Genomic DNA, 22,448 nt, shown 5'->3' on the forward strand with positions numbered 1-22,448 from the left:
TGAGTTCCTTGGAGATGTTGGTTGTTCGTAATGTTTTTCGGGCTTGCAGAATATTCCATATTCTACTGTTACTTGCAGTTTGAGCAGGGCTAGACTGATCTGGAGGCCTGGAATATGGAAGTAGAATATCTCTTGCTTGAGATTGAAATCTACAACACAAGGATGGGTATCAGGAAACAAAACAAACAAACAAACAAACAAACAAACCCAACGACAACTAACAACTTTGTAAGTATATTCCATGGCAGAAGAAGCAGTTTGGAATTAGATCCCAAATCTGAATGTTATAGAAGTGAAGACCTGAAATGTAAAGTTAAATAAGAAAGGAAGTAAGTGGAGTGGAAAAGTGAAGGTGTGCAAAGCAGTGAAAGGCAGATGCACTTGAAGATTTCTGATATGAAGCCCAGAGTAGTACAGGAATTCTTTCCTTTGTTCTAAAGACTATGGGCACAGGCATGTTGAGTTTAATTCAAAGCAATGTTTGTGAACCTCAGCACTATGGTCATTTTGAACCAGGTAATTCTTTGTTGTGTGAGCTGTCCTGTGAGCTGTTTGATGTTTAGCAGCATCTCTGGCCTCTAGCCACTAGAGCAGCATCCTCCTCCCCGCCCTCCAGTGTGAGTTCCTGGGGACAAAAAATTTCACCAGGCATTGCCACGTGTCTCTCTGAGGAGTGGGGGTGAAATCACCTAGTTGAGAACCAATGATTGAAGGTTTAAAAGAAAGAAAACAGTCAAGAGCGTTATAATATGTACTATAGTCTATATTTCCCAGATGTAGCTAAACTCCTAAGTGTCTATTTGTCTTCCTCTGTACCTAATATTTCCAGAATTGTATCTCTTATAAAGATTAAAACTATTGATTATATTTTTGCTGTTATCATAATAGTTCAGGTGATAAGTTATGGTAAATTTCATGTGCTGCTTACGTCAGGATGTGTATATTCGGCATCTGCCTTCAAATGAAGAATGGTATCATCAGGCAAAGAAATCCTTGGAGGGATTTCTGACTTTTAGGCATTCTCAAACATGTGTAGCAAAAGTTCTAGATATATAGGAAATAGGTATTCAAATATATTTTTTGATAGGTTTTCTGTTTGTTTGGTGCCCCAGCTTAGTTGTCCAATATAACCTTTGTGCATGTGTGTGTGTTTTTGTGCATGTGTGTTGATTTTCTGAGTTTTGTTAGAATTTATTTCTGTTTGCTCTTACAGAGAATAAAAATGGAAAATAAAACAAGACAGCTGCCCCAAGTGACACTGCTATCCAGCGTTAGTTTAGTCTTGAAGCTATCCAGTTCTCGAGGTTTCTTTTCTCTAACTTTTCAGCCGTTTCATACAAGAGAGCTGAAAATATTATACAAAATGTTTCCCTTATTTGTTTGTTCACTGGGTTTTTAGAATTCAAGCAATGATCCCAAACTGTCCTTTTCCATTGATTTCTGCAATTACTCATTTTAATAGCTTCTCTTGGACAGCAGGGGATCATCCCTAGTGTTGTAAAGCAGCATTACCTTTCCTTACTCAAAAACAATTTTAGTGACGAAGATTTATTGGCCTCAACTATTTATAACCTTTTGTTCTATTTCTTCTAAACATTAGCTGAGCTACATACTAGCATTCTTATTTCAGAACACGTAAGTGACCATTAGTCCCTTATCCTTTGTTGACAGAACAATTGAAACTCATTTTTAAGTCAATACCATTACTTTTCATAGTCCTTTGTTTCTTACATGCAGGAATTTGAAGAACTTTCATAGAACCGAATTTGTCCTAACTTTAAGTATTTGACTTCTGTTAATTTGCTGTCTAGAAATAGCTACTAAAACTTCCCACATTTGTAATTTTCTTTTGTTTTGTTTTTTTTCAGAAGCTCTGAACATTTTATTAGTTCTTTTTGAAGTTCTTTTTTTGAAAATAATTTTTTTGAAGTTCGTTTTGTTCCTGACCATTACAAGTTCAGGACTCGGAAAAGTTTGTTTTTATTTTTATTTATTTTTTAATTTTTTAAAAAATTCTTTTATTTAAATTTAATTATTATATAATTAATTCAATTATAATAATTCAATTATTATTATACAATATAATACCCAGGGCTCATCCGTGAGGTGCCCTCCTTAGTGCCTATCACCCAGCCACCGTTTCCCCCCATTCTCCTCCCCTTCTGTAATCCTTTGTTTCCCAGAGTTAGGAGTCTCTCATGGTTTGTCTCCCTCTGATTTTTCCCCACTCCGTTTCCTTCCTTTCCTTGATAGTCCCTTTCACTATTTCTTATATTCCTTGTATGAGTGAAACCATATGATTATTGTCCTCTGATTGACTTACTTCACTTAGCATAATACCCTCTAGTTCCATCCACCTCGAAGCAAATGGTGGTTACTATATATATATGTATATATATCACATCTTCTTTATCCATTCATCTGTTGAAGGACATCATGGCTTCTTCCACAGTTTGGCTATTGTGGACATTGCTGCTATGGACATTGGGGTTCAAGTGTCCTGGTGTTTAACTATATCAGTATCTTTGGGGTAAATCCCCAGCAGTGCAATTGCTGGGTCGTAGGGCAGATCTATTTTTAACTCTTTGAGGAACCTCCACAAAGTTTTCCAGAGTGGCTGCACCAGTTCACATTCCCACCAACAGTGCAAGAGGGTTCCCCTTTCTCCACATCCTCTCCAACATTTGTTGTTGCACATCTGTAATTTTGAATGGTTGACATGAAATTTGGTAGAAGTGTTTAAAATTTCTCTAATATGTGAAAACTATCCCCAAACTACAAAACTACCTTGTGCAGGAAAAGAACCACTATGTGAAAATCTAATAAATGAAATATACTTTTACAATCAGGTTAAATCAACTAGATGGCCTTTTGGTCCATTCTTATATATGTTTTCATTATGAAATATTGTTCATTATAAATAATTAAATACAAATAGGTGTGGCTATGAAGAGTGAAAGGCTCTTATTTTTTGCTTATCTTCTGCCCAATCCCACTCTCCTGAAACCCCTGTTGAGTACAGTTTAGTTTATAACTTTTAGAATTTTGTTTTAGGTATACAGAAATAATGTATCATAAACTATTTTCATAATATATACACATCTACTCACCTACCTGTGCAAGATACACTTAATTTTTTGAATAACTGCTTGGGTATTTCATTGTATGGGTGAAGCACAATTTTGTAAACTGTTCCTTAAATGATGGAAATTTATTTTAACCATTTTGTAATTTTACAGATGATATTTCAATATATATATCTGTTCTCTAAAAAGACTGAGCCAGAGACGAGTAGTGAAAAATAAAGTTCCTAGGATATACAGACTTTGTTCGGGAATTATATTAGACTTATGTTGCAACTGGAATTTTAAGCCAAGTTTACCTGGACCATAAGTGCAAGGTACTTGTTCTTGACATGTAGATGTTAATGAGAACTAAGTGATATGCTTTAAAACTTGAAAGTGATCTAAGATAAATATAAAAAGGAACCAAAGAACTTAGACTACAGTTTACATGACAAAATGGGTCATATATTGTTCACCAGTATAATTTAAATATATTAAGTGACATGGTAAATGTTTTCATATGGAAGAAAAGAAAAAGTAAAGATGAAATCACTGTCTCTGCATTGGTCAAGATCACGGATGCCAACATGGATATCGTCTACAAGGATATGGTCACCAAAATGCAGCAGGAGGTCACTGTTCAGCAAATAATGTCTCAGATTGCTAATGTGAAAAAAGATATGATTATTTTGGAGAAGAGGGGATTTTCAGCCCTCAGAGCAGAAAATGAGAAGACAAACGTGGAACTACATCGATTAAAACAACAAATAATGGATGAAGTGATCAAAGTCCGAACAGATGCCAAGTTAGACTTCAATCTAGAAAAGAGCAGAGTGAAGGAATTGTACTCGTTGAATGAAAGGAAGCTGCTGGAAATGAGGACAGAAATGGTGGCATTGCATGCCCAGCAAGATCGGGCTGTCACCCAGACAGACAGGAAGATAGACACTGAGGTTGCTGGCCTCAAAACCATGCTGGAGTCACACAAGCTTGATAACATTAAATATTTAGCAGGGACTGTATTCACGTGCCTAACAGTAGCTCTGGGATTTTACCGCCTGTGGATATAATAAAGTGTCTTTTTAAAGAGAAAAAAAAAATCACAGGAAGGAGAAAAGGAAAGAAGGAAGGAAGGAAGGAAGGAAGGAAAGAAGGAAGGAAGGAAGGAAGGAAGCAAACTTCTAAAAAGGGATGCCTGGGTGGCTCAGTGGTTGAGTGTCTGTCTTTGGCTCATGTCCTCAACCCGGGGTCCCGGGATCAAGTCCCGCATCAGGCTCCCTGCTCAGTGGGGAGCCTGCTTCTCCCTCTGCCTATGTCTCTGCCTCTCTCTGTGTGTCTCTCATGAATAAATAAATAAAATCTTACCAAAAAATCTTTCTAATAAGTACTTCCATTTAACAACAGAAAATAAAGGTCTAAATACAAAGATCTATTTGGATATTTGGGGGAAGCTATGAAGTTTTAAGATACATCCCTAATTTATGAATATATGATTATATTTTTTAACATCCCTCAGTTGTCCTGTAAAAGGTTAAATATGAAGCTATATCCGTTTATTTTTGCATTTGGTGAATATTTATTCAGTGGTCATTGTGTATGTACAATTCTCTGTTGTGGGATACACATAGTCATTGCCTTTAAATTGTGTATGATCTAGGCTTATAGGCACATACACATAACGTAATTGACTGAAGAGAACAAAAAGTAGCAGTTGGCCAAAGAAGAAAAAGCATGAGCTTTTGAGTAAGATAGATTTAAGTTCAAATACCGACTAACCATCTGATTTTGGCATGGTACATATTACTATCAATCTTAGTTTTCTCATCTATAAAATTAGGAAATTAATATTACCTACCCCATAGGGCTATAATGAAACACAATGTAATGTGGTTAAATACTTAGCATATTGCTTGAAACACTGAAAACATGTAATAATGATGATATAATTATTAGTTTTCAGTAATAGTGAACACAGATTGGTCTACTGTTTGTAGACAGTGTGTGATTTTTTTTGAATATATTTTTTTAAATTTTTATTTATTTATGATAGTCACACAGAGAGAGAGAGAGAGGCAGAGACACAGGCAGAGGGAGAAGCAGGCTCCATGCACCAGGAGCCCGATGTGGGATTCGATCCTGGGTCTCCAGGATCGGGCCCTGGGCCAAAGGCAGGCGCCAAACCGCTGTGCCACCCAGGGATCCCGACAGTGTGTGATTAAGTACCAAATCAAGATGATAGATCGATCAGTGGTTAGCAAAGTTTTTTCTATAAAGGAATACATAGTAAATATTTTAGATTTGTAGACCATGTATGATCTCTTTCACAAATTCTTTATTCTTTTTTTTTAAGATTTTATTTATTTATTTATTCATGAGAGACACAGAGAGAGAGGCAGAGACACAGGCAGAGGGAGAAGAATGTTCCTCTCAGGGAGCTGGACGTGGGACTCAATCCAGGAACTCTGGTATCATGCCCTGAGCCAAAGGCAGATGCTCAACTGCTGAGCCACCCAGGTATCCCAGAAATTCATTATTCTTATTTATAACTCTTTAAAAATATAAAAACTACTTGGGGCACCTGGGTGACTCAATAATAAATATATAAATATTTATTTGTTATTTATTATTCATGAGAGACACACAGAGAGAGGCAGAGACACAGGCAGAGGGAGGAGAAGCAGGCTCCATGCAAGAAGCCCAATGCGGGACTCGATCTCTGGAGTCTAGGATCACACCGTGAGCCAAAGGCAGTTGCCCAACCACTGAGCCACCCAGGCATCCCTAAAATCCTTTTTAAAAAATATAAAAACTACTCTTAACACATAGTCTGTACAAAAATAGGCCTATAGCTGGATTTAGCTAGAGACTATGGTTTCCTATCTCTGTTATAGGTATTAAAGTTCTCTTTAATCTCTAAAAGGACACTAGCTGGCATATTGAGATTCTTGTAAGTGGTGGTTTTTGATTTGGCTCATAGAGAATGAATGGACCATAAATATAATTTGGTATGATAATTCTCATGTTCGTACAGCAACTGATAAAAATATTGCTTAGTATCACTCTGAAAAATGTATAGAGATTGGAATTAACTGAAAATAGAATTTAGGAATAGACTTTTAAATGTTTGGCCACTCAGTGATTTTCCTGGAGCTACAGATGGGGATGGCATTCCTTGAGTATCACCACTTCTATGAAATTTCCCACAATAATTTTTCTGTATAAACTAGCCTTTTAAAAAATTTCATGATGATGTAAAATTAAGAATTCAGGATATTTGAAAGAGTGCCAAAAATCTAGCAGTAATTGATTTGTACTAGGTGCTGTTCCAATGACTCCTATTCATTAACTCATTTATTTCCTGCAATAACCCTGTGTTGTACATATAATTATTACCATCTTCGTTTTACAGATGAGAAAACCAAGGCCGAAACAATTTAGGCAAATTATTCTGTGTCTCACACATAGTGAACAGCAGAAGTGAGATTTAAACACAGGTAGTCTGGCTCTTGAAACAATACTCTGAGCATGTCTTCTGGGGGGCCTGATTCATTAGTGGTCTTAAGGCCCATGAGATGGAAACTCAATTTTGTATACAATTTAAAAATAAGAATTAACTTATTTCCTAGAATATAAATTTTCAATCAATATATTTTGAAGGATACACTGAAGAGAATTTCTTTTGCCAACCACAAATTTCTATAATTTTTGATCTACATGCACAACGGAGTGATAAATACCATGGGTCAGGGGATACCATAGCCTTCATGTATAGGCACTGATGTCATCCTCATTTCACAAATGAGGACACTGAGATCTGGAGAGGTAAAGTATCTAGTTCATGGTTACACAACTAATAAATGACAGACCCAGGATTTGACCTCAAGCCTGTGTGATACTAGAGCCCAACCATTAACCATTTTATTTACTGTCCCCAAATAATTTACCTTCTGGTTGGAATAGTAAGAGATGCATATATGAAATTATTTCTTACAGTGCCCAGTGGTATTTATGAAATGAATCAACATTAAGTGTTGTTACAATTTTACAGAAAGAAGAGGGCACTTAGGGCTAGGGTGGACAGAGGGAATGACGATGATGTTTATTTTTACAGCAGTCAATCCAGAATTACCAAAACACAAATTGTGACATGGGAGTAGGATGAGATTGGTAAAAATAGTGGAGACAGGGCAGAGAATTTAAGGCAATGGCAAATTGGAAAATATTACTTCTGCCTTAAGTTGTTGTTATGAAAGCAGTATACACTAACAGTAAATGTTGAAAAAGCAAAGAACCAAAAACTAAAGGAAAGTGGGAAGTGACCTCTTAAATTTATCTCTAAAATATTAAATAATGAATCATATTAAAAACATTGAACAAGGGAGTTAAAGATGATGCAATTTTGCTACAATGCTATCTTTTCATAGCATAGCAAAAGATTAGAATTAGGAATGCTGTATTTTTTTAAGAAACAGCAATTGCTTTGTGCATACTGTCAATATTTAGTAATATGGAACAGGTTATGATTTTCATATAATAAGTTTTTTTTGCATCTTAAAAACACCACTACATTTTAAACATCAATCTTCTTATTATCTATGTCTGTTCCTTATTATAGTTTGATTTTGTAGCCTCATAAATGGATATAATTTAATAATGTTTCTGAAATAGATCATTATCATCTATCATGAAGTCAGATACATTGTCACATTCATTTCTCTCGTGTTCTATTGGAAAATATGTTTGATTTCTTTTGTAATTCCTGATAAGGTGGGTATTTTTCTTTGGATTATAAGGTCATTATGAATCTCTGAGTAGATTGATGAAACTGTTAATTTACCTGTCAAGAGAGGGCCACAGATGTATCTGGAAGAGGTATACTAATGGCATGGCACTAATGCAATTTCCCAAACGACTTAATGGAGCACATAAAGCATATTTCCTCTATTAAATACACATAGCATAGAGTCATATCTTGCTTTACGGGCTGTGAAAAATATTTTTAATCAGCTAAAGGATGAAGAGACTCTTCAAGGTTATGCAGAATAAGTTATAAAAAACCCTTAAACACATAATCCTCAATGAGTGTTCAGGAAGGAAAATTTCAATCAGGGATGTTTGTTTAGTTGACATTTGTGAGTTTCTTACATTTCCAAGAGGATTTTAAAAAGAAAATTGGATTGTGTCAGTTTTTATTTTTTTTTTATTTTTTAAAGATTTATTTATTTATTCATGAGAGACACAGAGAGAGGGACAGAGGCATAGGCAGAGGGAGAAACAGGCTCCTTGCAGGGAGGCCGATGTGGGACTCGATCCCGGATTCTGGGATCAGGCCCTGAGCTGAAGGCAGACACTCAACTACTAAGCCACCCAAGAGTTCCGGATTGTGTCAGTTTTTAAAAACAAAGTAGGAAAATACAATGTAATTCAAGGCTTACGTTCATTAAAAAATGTCTACTACCGTGTGATGCTAGATTGATGACCTCTCTTCTAGTCTGGATCAGAGCACAATTATAGCTATAGTTTTGTTTGATTTCAATGACCTGATCCACCCATGGATGTTCCTCACTGTCCTTGATACCATAGCCACCTCTTCTGTCTACGTAATAGCAGTAATTATCAAAACATCTTTAAGTACCAACTTGCTGCCCTATGAGATAAAGACCTTTTTATATTTCATTGATTTATTCATTGATTCATTCACTTATTTACTCAACAAATCCATATATAACTTGTGTGATATTCTCAGCATTCTAGTAGACCCCTTGAGACATAATGGGTTTTAAAATACTTCTATATGTCAATTTTACCTCAATAACATTTAATCTGTGTGACACTGAGCTTATTATGAACTGGGCTATATATTAGATTGAGAGGATACCAATTAAGGGTTCCAGCCCCTTAATAAATAATTGAGTGGTGGATGCTGTTCCACCTTAGTTATGAATATTATGCAAGGAATGGGAAAATGGTATGTAAAGTAGACTTCAGGGAGTTGGATGTGCCTGGAATCAAGGAAAAGGCCTCTATCCCAATAGCTTGAGGCAAAAGTTATGGAGCCTTGGTCACCTGTGGTGAGAGACAAGTAGGTCTCCCAGCCACCAAATCAGTGTCTAGGACCTGTGCTTTAACTCCAAACTCTGATCTTGCCCTAGACAGTAACTAACTAGTGATATCATGACAGTTATTAGAGAATTGAAGACCCTGAATCATTAAGGTCTTTAATTACCCAAAAATGATTAAAATTGTTTATAGTAAGTTATTCTTCCCCTATCCAGATAAACAGCACCCTCAAGATGAGATAAATCCAGAAGTGATTTCTGATTTGCATTAAAACATTCTGAGAGGGGCTCCTGGGTATCTCAGTGGTTGACCCTCTGCCTTTGGTTCAGTTCTTGATCCTGGGGTCCTGGGATTGAGTCCCATATTGGGTTCCCCACAGGGAGCCTTCTTCTCCCTCTGCCTATGTCTCCATGTCTCTCATGGATAAATAAAATCTTAAAAAAAAAAAAAACATTTTGAGAACTCCACTAGGGTCCCATGAACTGAATGTCAATCCAAGCTGGATTACTTCTGAATTGTTTGATCTTGTGCAGATCATGTAACTTCTTGGCCCTGCAGTTTCTGTCTATAGAAAACGTATGATAAATCTGGCTCTTCTTAACATTTTGGGTTGTGTTAGTAGCTCCAGTGATCTTAAAGGTATGAGTATTTTAGAATTTGCTCAGCAGTATACAAATACAAGGAATTTTTATTTGAGAGCATCTTAGGCTCTGAAAAAGTCTGCCTTCATACTTAACCTGAAAGCTTATTAAGAGTCTCATCTGAAAGTTATTGCAGTAGTAGAAGTATTTTAAGAGTCATATAATAAAAGCAGAAATGAGTGAAATTCATTTTATTATGTAGGAGATGGAATTGCCAATCGACAGGTGAGTTTAACACTCACTCTTTTATTCTTAATACATCAGCTGTGTATTGACTATAATACCTGTTTACAAAGCTGTTCTAGACTGCTTGGACCCACCTTAAAGAAGATGTTTTGTCTCATAGGTTGAACTGAAGCCCATTGCGCTGTATCAGACACGGGAGTGCATGCTCTACTCAGCGCAAGAGGACAGATATATAAAGGCCAGAGCCTTAGTTTTTGATGTCCCCGTTAATGATCAACAGAACTAAGGTTTTGCAGCATGGAAAATTTAGCCGTATATCCAGAATGAAAATAAAAGCAAAAAAGAAAAAGCAAAACATCCTATTATCTTTGATCAAAAGTTGTTGAGAAATGTTCTGCATCATAAATCTGAACATGATTCTGGTCTCCTTTCGTCCCACCCAGCTTTCAAGAAAATTTTTCTGCAGTAAATTTTTATATGTGCTTTATGATGCACAGTTAGGTCAGTTTTCACAAGTGCATGAAATTCTGTAAACATTGCCATGATTGATCAAGATGCAGAAGACTTCTTACATCCTAAGAAAACTTAATGTTGCCCCTTTGTAGTCAAACCCTCTCTCTCTAGTTCTGCCTTTTCTAGTATGCTTTTTCCATTTGTCAGCAAATTATGCCTTTTTATTGCTGGGTAGTATCCCATAGTATGCATTTACCAGTTTGCTTAGACATTCACCAGTGGATGAGCATTTGGGGTGTTTCCCATTTTTGGTTGTTATGAATAAAGCTGCTCTGAACATTCTCATACTCATTTTGGGTGAACATAAGATTTCATATCTCTTGCCATGAATACCTGGGAGTAGGCTTGTTTGTTCTGATTTGCATTAAAACATTCTGAGAGGGGCACCTGGGTGAGAAGTATATATTTAATATTACCAGAAACTAAAGTACCTGTACCATTTTCTCTTTTCATTTGCAATGCATGAGTTTTCCAGTTGCTCTGCATCCTCTCCAGGATTTGGCACTCATTGTAATAGGTGTGTAGTGGAATCACTTTGTGACTTTATTTTGTCTTTATTTCCCTGACATGTAATGAGACTGAGCAACTGTTTTTGAAAATGGTTTTATTTATTTATTTAAGAGAGAGAGCACATATCAGCAGGGGAGAGGGCCCCAGGGAGATGGAGAAGCAGATTCCTCCCTGAGCAGGGAGTTGGACACAGGGCTTGATGTCTGGACCCTGGGATCAGGACCTCAGTCAAAGGCAGACCCTTAAAAGACCAAGCCACCCAGGTGCCTCTGAGCAACTTTTGGATCCGGATATGGGACTCAATCTTGGGACTCTGGGACCTTGTCCTGAGCCTGAGGCATAAGCTCAACCACTGAGTCAACCAGGCATCCCCAAATTTTTATTTTGGAGTCTGTTTTTCAGTTGTAAAATTTTATTTGGATCTTTATTGTAATATATACCTTTGTTGCTTAAAACTTTTGGTTTTTGGGAAGCCTTGGTGGCGCAGTGGTTTAGCGTCTGCCTTTGGTTCAGGTCGTGATCCCGGGGTCCTGGGTTGGAGTCCCACATAGGTCTCCCCTCAGGGAACCTGCTTCTTCCTCTGCCTATGTCTCTGCCTCTCTCTGTGTGTCTCTCATGAATAAATAAATAAAATCCTTTTTAAAAAATCAGAAGTGTAAAAAAAATATCAGAAGTGGTTTTTTTTTTTGTTTTGTTTTTTTGTTTTTTTTTGTTTTTACTTCAAGAGTTTTCACCTTTCCCTCTTGTTGAGTCATTAGATAGAAAAGGGGTTTTAATGCATTTTTGTGATAATTCAAGTATCTGGTTTATCTCTGATGTAGCATTTTTTGAATGTCCTTTCCCTTGAGAATTGGTTAGATTTTCCGTGATTTCTTCATGTCAAGTCATTTTGGATTGCATTCTGGGAGTTATGATTTTTATGTTAGGAGAGAGTGGGTTTATCACAATCCATTTGAGATAATTGATGTTATTTTAGTATCTAATCAACATAATTATGTTCAGACTCTAAGTTCTAACTTGCTTTTTTTGTGATGTGGTTTGAAGTGATGGGGTTTGGAGCTGATGGCCAAGGAAGAAATCTTGAGATGTCTCCCATGCAAAAAATTGATTTTATTAATGCCTGGGCACAGGACCTGTGGGCAGAAAGTAGCTGCACTGGGTTGTGTCCTTTGATTGATTGTATACTTCAAGTTGGGAGGGTTTAGGGACAGCACAAGCCTACAAGGTATTTAGGAAACAAGATTTCCAGGATCCTGAGGGGGCTAGCTCCTGTTAGAAAAAGGTCCTGTATTACTGTTGAGTAAAAACTCAGTCATGAGATACTTCAGATCTATATTGGTGTGCTATTAGCTTGGAGGATGATTACTAACATGTGTCTTAGGGGGTAGAGATAAAGGAAGTTTCCAGAGGAATTTTTATATGTTAAAGAAGACTTATGGGATCCTGGGGTGGTCTGGCAGGGGTATTGTCAAGCTAAGATCGCTTTTTGCCCTTAGCAATGTGTCAACATCCAGGCAGCTGAGCTCCCAGTGGAAGGTCACTCTAACTGTTTCAAGGACTTGTCAATGGGCTGTAGGCAGTAAGGACATTTAATTTTTTTTTTTTGTCTTTGTTTCCCACATCATATGCATAGTAGTTTCAATGTCAGTTTATTTGTGCAAACCTTTACTGTGCTGTTTGAATTTGATTTTTTTTTTTTTTATTTATGATAGTCACAGAGAGAGAGAGAGAGAGGCAGAGACACAGGCAGAGGGAGAAGCAGGCTCCATGCACCGGGAGCCCGACGTGGGATTCGATCCCGGGTCTCCAGGATCGCGCCCTGGGCCAAAGGCAGGCGCCAAACCGCTGCACCACCCAGGGATCCCTGCTGTTTGAATTTGAATGTCATATGTAGTACTTAGCAGTTACTCTGGGAATTGAGTGGTGGTTTATTTATTTATTTTCAATGTTTTAATTTTTTTGAGTGGTGGTTTATATATTTCAGTTCTCACACCCTTGTCTATGCTTCTTTTTTAAATATTTTATTTATTTATTCATGAGAAACACACACAGAGAGAGGCAGAGACACAGGCAGAGGGAGAAGCAGGCTCCATGCAGGGAAGCCTGATGTGGGACTCGATCCAGGGGCCTCCAAGGACCACACCCCCAGCCAAAGGCAAACGCTCAACCGCTGAGCCACCCAGGCATCCCTCTATGTTTTTTTTTTTTTTGTCTGTTCTGGATGCACAGACTGACATGTGCCTTTTATGTTTTTATTCTATTCATATTTAAGATGTTGGTGTAGACTTAGTGGACTTAGAATCAAATTGTCAAGAGACAGACTGACAGGAGAAAATCAATCATATGTCTACGTATGGGAATTTACACAAACATATAATTCCAAAGACCACGAGACAACATGAAGTTTATATGAACTAAGGAGAGCGGTAGGAGTCTGAGGATACAAAGGGGAGATGGCCATTAGGAGGAAGGTGAAAGGAGATGTTTGGAAAAACAAGGTTGCTCTATTATGTAGGTAAGTTTCTTAGGTAGAGGGGAGTCTCAGTTAATAATTCTCTTCCTGGTACAGGCTCTCCTTTCCAGTCTAAACTTAGGCAGTTGAGGGGAAGGCAGAGAGCTTTTCCTGCATCTATTGGGTTTCTATTACTTTTAGCTCAAAATTGTCTTTATGCCAAAGTGGCCAATATTCTGGAAACCTGCCCTGGGAACCCCCTGCATTTTCTTCCTCTGAAACTTCCTTCAAGTTTCACACATTAACAGTGGAGCTAATAAATGGTTCCATCTTTCTTTCTTTCTTTCTTTCTTTCTTTCTTTCTTTCTTTCTTTCTTTCTTTCTTTCTTTTTCTTTCTTCTTTCTCTCTTTCTTTCTTTCTCTCTTCTTTCTTTCTTTCTTCTTTCTTTTCTTTCTTCTTTCTTTCTTTCTTTCTTCTTTCTCTTTTAGATTTATTTATGCATTTATTCATGAGAGACACACAGAGAGAGAGAGAGAGAGAGAGGCAGAGAAAGAAGCAGTTTCCCTGTGGGGAGTCGGATGCGGGACTGGATCCCGGGATTCTGGGATCATGCCCTGAGCTAAAGGCAGGCACTCAACCACTGAGCCACCCAGGAGTCCCACTTCTTTTTTTTTCTTTTAAAGATTTTATTTATTCGAGAGAGAGAGAGAGAGAGAGAGAGAGAGAGAGAGAGATACACTGAGAGAGAGAGCATGAGCAGAGAGGAGGGGCAGAGGGAGAAGGAGAAGCTGACTTTACTGCAGAGCAGGGAGCCTGTCCTGGATGGGGCTGATCCCAGGACTCTAGGCAAGTTGCCTAACCAATTGAACCCCCCCAGGGCCCCCAAATTGTTCCATCTTATGGAACCAGGCTTAGTTCTCATGTTGGGTAAGTTCAGTTAAAATCATTTCAGGAAGTGGTTATGCAGATATATTTTCAGAGATAGGCCTGTGGTTCAAGAAATCGGGTACTAAACAGGAGGCATTTCTCTAGAAACAAATGAAACAAACAATGGTTAATGATTAGGTTCAAAATATAAATCAGTTTCTGATTTCTGAAGAATGCCTGTGGAGAAGATGTCTGGATTTCAACATTGAAGTATTTTCAGATAAAGGGAGACCAGGCAGTGGCAGTATGATAGATTTTCCTAGTTGGTAGCTCAAATGTCTCTGGTGAACTTTCAATGGCCCACACAGCAACAGGCATGAATACTGTCTCTACATGAGCTATTGTGGTTATTTCTTTGAAGTTTACCTCAAGTTGTTCATATTTATTTTGCAGGGCTTGAGGAAAAAGGGCAGTTTTTGTTCTCAAATGAATCCAACTCAGAAAGGTAGGAGAAAAATCAATACATGTTTCAGAGTGGTAGTCAGGGACTAGAGGATCTAGTCTAGTTTATCATAAACAGTATTAGAATCTAATATTTACTCAAGTATGTTGTTTAAACCATTTTTGTTCTGTATAATCACCCTCATTTTTTTTATCAAAGGTAGCCAAATTAACATTTGTTTGCAAAACAAATTTAGTCTTAACAGTCTGTCCTAATTATTTACACAAACAGAGCATGAATAGTCTTTAGCCACAAAGGTTCTTTTAAATCTGTTTTGCTTGACCTTTGTATATGGAATTTCTAGATTGAACTTTTATTTTTTATTTTTTTTAAATTTTTTATTTATGATAGTCACACACACACAGAGAGAGAGAGAGAGAGAGAGAGAGGCAGAGACACAGGCAGAGGGAGAAGCAGGCTCCATGCACCGGGAGCCCGACGTGGGATTCGATCCCGGGTCTCCAAGATCGCGCCCTGGGCCAAAGGCAGGCGCTAAACCGCTGCGCCACCCGGGGATCCCTACATTGAACTTTTAATAGCCTCTCTAGGCTATAAGCCAAACCAAAACTTGTACCAAATTCTTTTTTTTTTTTTTTTTTTTTTACCAAATTCTTAACTGGATTTTGCTTGGAATAATTCTAGATTTGGGTGATTTCCTCTCTTTTCTAGGTCTCCCAAATATCCTGATATTCTTGAACCTGCTAGGATGTATCCTCCTTTACTCACCAGCTAAGGCTACTGGAAGCTTTGTAAGGAAAGTTTGAGACCAACATGTATAAGGGGCTCTACTGGCTCCATAAAGTCTACCTGAGTTCCTTAAATCTGATCGTATCTGAGTCTATGCATATTTCAAATATGACATTCCAGTTAAAGCCCGATTAATATAACCAGTGATTCCAATTGTATCCTGTTAGAAGGAAAACAAATTCTTATTGATCTTGTGTAAATATATAGTCATAAAAATATAAGAATGCTTAGCCTTTTAATTCTGGAGGGTTCAGATGAATGTTTTAATTCTGCTTACGGTTGTATGATTTATCGAATTTGGAATTGCTTAGGTAGCTTAACAAAAAAGATTACCTTAGACCTGAAAAAACAGAACATTTAAAAACCTAGGCATCTTTAAAGAAAGTCATAAAAATTATTATCTTCCTCAGTTCATTCAATCTCATGTTATTAATTTTTATTTTGCCTTAATTCATTTTTTTCTGCTAGTTTTTGAAATTTTTACCTAATTCAGTTTGATGATCCTGTGGTCACCAGAAACCGTACTCAACAGGCTCTTTCTGTGAGTCTCACTGAAGAGGAAACATATTTGCAATAGCATTAGTGTAAAACCATAATTGTAAATGACAAGAATTAAAAATGACCATTGTTGAAATTTTGGTTAGAGTTCATTATGATGAAATTGGCAAGGAAATTTGGTTATTTCTATGACGTATAACACCTCAAGATAATAAAATATACCACGACTTCAGATTTCTAGGGCTATTAAACAAATCTATCTTTCTTCTTTTTCTTTCTTTCTTTCTTTCTTTCTTTCTTTCTTTCTTTCTTTCTTTCTTTCTTTCTTTCTTCTTTCTCTTTCTTTCTTTCTCTTTCTTTCTTTTCTTTCTTTCTTTCTTTCTTTCTTTCTCTTTCTTCTTTCTATTTTTTTAAGATTTTATTTATTTATTCATGAGAATAAATGGAGAAGTGGAGAAGTAGGCTCCCCGCAGGGAGCCTGATTGGGACTCCATCCTGGGATCTCCGGATCAGAACCAGAGCCAAAGGCAGATGCGCAACCACTGAGCTACGCAGGTGCCCCCCTATTAAACTATTTATTTTATTTTATTTATTTATTTTATTTTATTTTAAATATTTCATTTATTTATTCATGAGAGACACACAGAGAGAGACACAGGCAGAGACACAGGCAGAGGGAGAAGCAGGCTCCACGCAAGGAGCCCGACGTGGGATTCAATCCCAGGTCTGCAGGATCACACCCTGGGCTGCAGGCGGCGCTAAACTGCTGAGCCACCCGGGCTGCCCTATTAAACAATTTTAGAACACTTAATTACAATCTACACAAATATAATCTATCAAGGTTTAGTATCACTTATTTGCTTCCTATTTTTTTATTTTTTATTTATTATTATTTTTTTATTTTTAGATTTTTAAAATTTTATTTATTTATTCATTTGAAACACAGAGAGAAGGGCAGAGATCCAGGCAGAGGGAGAAGCAGGCTCCATGCAGGGAGCCCGACGTGGGACTTGATCCCGGGTCCCCAGGATCACACCCTGGGCTGAAGGCGGCGCCAAACCGCTGAGCTACCCGGGCTGCCCGCTTCCTATTTTTTTAAAAAGATTTTATGTATTTATTTGATAGAGCAAAAGAGCACAAGCAAGGGGGTGTGGGTAGGGCCAAGGGAGAAGGAGAAGCAGGCTCCCTGCTCAGTGGAGAGCCCTATGCTGGGAGATCCCAGGACCTGAGATCTGGACCTGAGCAAAAGGCAGTTAACCCTCTGAGCCAACTAGGCACCTCTCCCTAATTCTTTATACGTTTAAGAGTGGTTCTTAGGTCTTAGGGAAGATGGTAGTGGCAGAAAATTTACATTACAAAAGCAGAACAAATATGCACTTCTCTCCAACATGGCTCCAACATGGAGCCTATTTGTCTGTTCTGAAAGGTGCTAGAGTCTGGGCTCAAAAGCCATTTTAGCAGTTTAAATTTTAAAAGAAAGAAACCTCCTTTTCCTTTTTATTTTTTTGGTTTCAGGCAGTTGTGGGATGTTTTCATTTTAAAGACATAAGATTGATAATTTCAAGGGACAGAAAGAATACAAAACGATTTATTTCAATGTTTCAAGGTTATTGTAATTTAAAATTCACCTCCCTTTCTCCTAAGTACAGGACATTATATCCCAATATCTTGATCTCTTACAATATCCAGAAAGTTTCAGTCGTAGGTTTTGACTGGTTTCTAGAGTCGCATTTCTGCTTTTGTAAAGATTTTAAGACACAGAGATGTTTTTAATTCCCCAAAGAACTAGATTACAGTGTAAATATTAAGTACGTAGCCTGCCTTTTAAAGTAAATTAGCTTCTTTATATTATGGTGAACTTTAACAGAAATTGTAATTCAAAAGGTTTTTACCTGTATAAAATATTTTAATTAAAATCTTCATATTCAATCTTGGGTTCCATTAGTAGGATGGACTGGGAGAAATTTTGGTCTCCCTTTCCTCTATATAGGGAAAGTAGTGAATGAGTTATTAACCTTTTGAATTTCTCTCTAAACTTCCTAGGATCTTTTAAATGTGAAGGTAAAAGGGCTTTATTAAAGATTTTGCTGCTATCTGGGAGACATGAATTCTTTTCTAGTAGGGGGTCATTACTAGACCCTACTAGGGGGTACACCGGGACACTGGTAGGGGACACCGGCATAGCTGGATTACTAATCCCTAGAAGTTAGGAGCAAAGCCAGCTTTATTTTCATCTTCAGGTGCTTTGTTAAATGTATTCCTGTCTTTCAACATCTACATGAGCAACATGTACACTTTGAACCTAGAGATTAGGCCTGAGTGCTCTTTGTAAATCTTATTGGAAAAGGTAAATTAAAACGGGCAAATGAGGCCAGATTTTAAGGGAAATTTGCATTGCATGTCAATATTTGTTTATATGTCTTAAGTCTGATTTTTGTGATTTTATCTTGTCAACGTAGTTTCTAAGGGTAGCCATTATACTAAAAAGACAGTGGAGAGCTCTCTATAAAGAATATTTTTCTTTTCATTATAGCCAAATTGAAGGATCATCATCTTGGCCATTGACCAGTAGGATCTAATCAACTCAAACCACTAAGCCCTAATGGGTTACCCCAAAATGTAACTGTAATCAAAGAGTGCATAGGTGACATACTTCTCTATGATCCAAAAATTACTCCCAAAATTAGTCTAAGAAAGCATGGACCTTCGTTTCACAAGTAGTAAGGATGGTATCATGAAATCAGTTTTTCAATGTCCCACAAAATTGTGAGATGCTGTTCTGAAGAAAAGATAAACCACAGCTGTGTTTTTGGTTTTAAAGGGGAAAAACACTTTATTGATATCATAAAAATCTGATTAAACAGAAAGATGAAAAGGGAAATGTATACATAGAGGAGAGTAATAGTAAGTGGTAAAGGAGAATAAGAAAGGGTTATATGAAATCGGGTACTTAGAATATCCAGCCTCAGTAGCTGGGGAAACCCTGTGGAGACAGCCATCCTGGGCGAGGAGCATCCTTCCCTCAGGTGAGACTTTCAACTGACCATCCCCCTAAGGGCCATATTTATAGGACAAAAGAAAGGTTCTGAACTTAAACATTTGTTTGCCTGTGTGATGTTTGGAGCGAGCTACATTTCTATATTATCATGTCTTTACATCTTTAAGGAGCCTGGGCTATATGTGCTTGCCTCCCCTCTGGGATTCCATCTTAGGTGGTCAGTCCAGCCTAGGGCAAGAGGGGATATGTAAGCAAGAATTGCAGCTCTTGGCCTTTAGACAGGAAGGGCCATTTCTGACCTGCACGCCAGTTAATGTCAACTGACTAGGCTCTTGAGGTCACTTATGCAGCATAAGTCTCACAAACAACATTCTTTGGCTTGCCTGTGTCCCTGCACATTGGGGTGGTCAGTTATGCAGGACAAATCACAGAAACCTCCATCTGTAAGATACAGATGCCTCCAGGCACAGACCGCTCATCTTTTTACAGTGGGTGGGGACACTGGAATGGGATTTTACAGCACTAACAAGCAACAAAAGTTGACATGACATGGGTTTCTCCGGGCTGGAAACTTTCATGACAAACACCCTTGGGAGCTGACATTATTAGACAGAGATAGAGGGCAGCCCCGGTGGCGCAGCGGTTTAGCCCAGGGCGTGATCCTGGGGACGCGGGACCGAGTCCCACATCATGCTCCCTGCATGCAGCCTGCTTCTTCCTCTGCCTGTGTTTCTGCCTCTCTCTCTCTCTGTGAGTCTGTCATGAATAAATAAATAAAAAAATAAAACAATAAAACTTATTTATTAAAAAAAAAAGACAGAGATAGAGAATCAGAGTCAGAGCCCCAGTCTATTTGACTATGAAAGTACATTCTAGGAAGTGCACCCTCTGATGGGAGAGACTAAAGAGAATATTCTCACTGATCATAAAGCCATGCTCTTAAGACACAAAATAAGAGGATAGGAAAAATATGTACACATTAATAGTCCTGACCAAGTTTTGGGACTCTTGGAGCCACACTGATACCTAAGAGCAATGTGCAGTGGGGTTCTAGATTATGTTTTTTATGTGTCCCTTGATGTATGGAAGTTTTCATGAGGATGGCAGATGACCTCGTGTCAATCTAAACATTACCTTGTCCAAGTTGTCATATTGTGGTAGTCTTTTTGATGTGGCAAGTGCTCCAACATAATTTAAGTTCTCCACTTCTGCCTAACATTTTGCAGCTTTGGCTTCTGAGATGTCCCTTAGCAACAGCTTTTTACCTCATGTGCACAAGAAAAGATACAGAGAAAATAATACAAAGATCATATCTAAGATGAAATGGATCCGTAACCTGAGTACTTCACCAAATTTAACCTAAGTGTTGTTAGGTTCCTGCGAGTAGTTCTACAGATAATTTTTCATGCTAATCAAAGTGTAGAAAGAGAGTACAAGGACTCCCGACATCTTACTCCACTGGACTCTCTAGATAGAGACTCTGTACAGCTGACATGGTAAAAAATCTTATCTTTTGCTGACTGCTTGTTAGATATTCCAGAGATCTCTTAGCTGTAGCATTGTTCAGAACTCGTGGTGTCTCGTGAATTAAAGTGTGCTACTGATTATGCCAACTGTTGGGGTGGAACAATTTTTCTGCCCTATCATTCTAGCTTGACTAAGAATCAAATTGTTATGAGACAAATTAAGAGAATAAAATGCAATCTAATAGGGTTACCTACGGGAAATCAACAGGGACCTAGAATTCTAAAGATAGTGAGGCAGCATGAAGCTCATATGAACTAAGGCGAGGGGTAAGGTCTGAGGATACAATGGGGAGAAGGCCATTAGCAGGAAGGTGAAATATGTCTTGAAAAACAAGGTTGTCCTAGTATCCAGATAATTCTCTTTGGTAAAGGGGAGTCTTTGCTAATAGCTGTCTTCCTGGTATAGGATCTCCTTTGCCTTGCACATTTAGGCAGGTGAGGGGAAGACAGAGAGCTTTTTCTGCATCTGCTGGATTTTGATTAGTTTGAACTGAAAATAATCTTTATTATAAAGTAGCTCTTCCCAGGCAGCTTGCCCTTTGCCCCCACGTTGCGATTTTTTTTATTCTGTCTTCCCTTAGGATTCTTACCATGTTCTCCAGCACCCGGGAGACCCTTACCCCTGATTCCCCTGGCCGGAGAGACAGGTTTCTTTTCATATTTTAAACCTTCTCATAAGATTTTATTTTATTTTCATTTTATCTTTTTATTTTATTTATGAATGAGACAATTTATTAACCCAGCATTTGTTCTGATGCTTCTTGTTGGCAGCTGCCACCTGCCCGGCAATTTGGTCCAGATACCGCGGTCCCTCAGGTGTCAGTTTGCGGCCCACATCTTGGTCCTTTCACACCATTTTCAGCCCCTCTAGGGCTTGGAGGGCCCTGCAGGCCACGCTCGGAGCCTCTGCTGACGTGGCTGGGCCTGACCCCATTCCTCTGACCTCCCGGTGGATCTTGGTCTCGGAGCCGACCCCAGCGCCGCCCCGGAGGTACAGGAGCCGTGTGTAGAACCAAACTTCTCATCGCAGGGAGCAAGCTCTTTATGCTTGGCCAGCTTGACCGTATCCACCCATTCAAGGACTTTCAGCTTCCCAGACTTTTTTATTTTATTTATTTATTTTTTAAAGATTTTATTTATTTATTCATGAGAGACACAGGGAGAGAGAGAGAGGCAGAGACACAGGCAGAGGGAGAAGCAGGCTCCACGCGGAGCTCGGTGTGGGACTCAATCCCGGGTCTCCAGGATCACGCCCTGAGCCGAAGGTGGCACCAACCCACTGAGCCACCCGGGCTGCCCTTTCCTAGCCTTTTTGAGGAAGGCTGCCAGAGCTCTGATGAATTCCTGTTGGCTCACATCTTTTACAGTAACTCCAGGCATCCTGTGGCCTCCGCCCTGCCATAGGAAAGCTTCTCATTAGATTTTATTTTATTTATTTATTTATTTAATTAATTTTTTAAAATTGGAGTTCAATTTGCCAACATATAGCATAACACCCAGTGCTCATCCCTTCAAGTGCCCCCCTCAGTGCCCGTCACCCAGTCACTCCAACCCCCCCCCCGCCCACCTCCCCTTCCACCACCCCTAGTTCGTTTCCCAGAGTTAGGTGTCTCATGTTCTGTCACCCTCACTGATAGTTCCCACTCATTTTCTCTCCTTTCCCCTTTATTCCCTTTCACTATTTTTTATATTCCCCAAATGAATGAGACCATATAATGTTTGTCCTTCTCCAATTGACTTACTTCACTCAGCATAGTACCCTTCAGATCCATCCACGTGGAAGCAAATGGTGGGTATTCGTCCTTTCTGATGGCTGAGTAATATTCCATTGTATACATAGACCACATCTTCTTTATCCATTCATCTTTCGATGGACACCGAG

The 22,448-nt window shown here is 38.4% G+C and overlaps 1 protein-coding gene and 1 pseudogene across 1 annotated transcript; one reads left to right on the top strand and one right to left on the bottom strand.

The window, feature by feature from the left end:
• Nucleotides 1-498: 498 nt before the first annotated feature.
• On the top strand, nt 499-4,157 carry LOC129518055 (mitochondrial calcium uniporter regulator 1-like). Its single transcript, XM_055338102.1, has 2 exons — nt 499-516; nt 3,593-4,157. Exons 1-2 carry the CDS (start codon nt 499-501, stop codon nt 4,133-4,135), a joined length of 561 nt encoding a protein of 186 aa, XP_055194077.1. The 3' UTR covers nt 4,136-4,157.
• Nucleotides 4,158-21,300: 17,143 nt separating this feature from the next.
• On the bottom strand, nt 21,301-21,946 carry LOC129517473 (40S ribosomal protein S19-like; annotated as a pseudogene).
• Between the last annotated feature and the right edge of the window lie 502 nt (nt 21,947-22,448).

This window comes from Nyctereutes procyonoides, unplaced genomic scaffold (assembly GCF_905146905.1).
Source record: "Nyctereutes procyonoides isolate TBG_1078 unplaced genomic scaffold, NYPRO_anot_genome, whole genome shotgun sequence".
Classification (NCBI taxonomy): domain Eukaryota; kingdom Metazoa; phylum Chordata; class Mammalia; order Carnivora; family Canidae; genus Nyctereutes; species Nyctereutes procyonoides.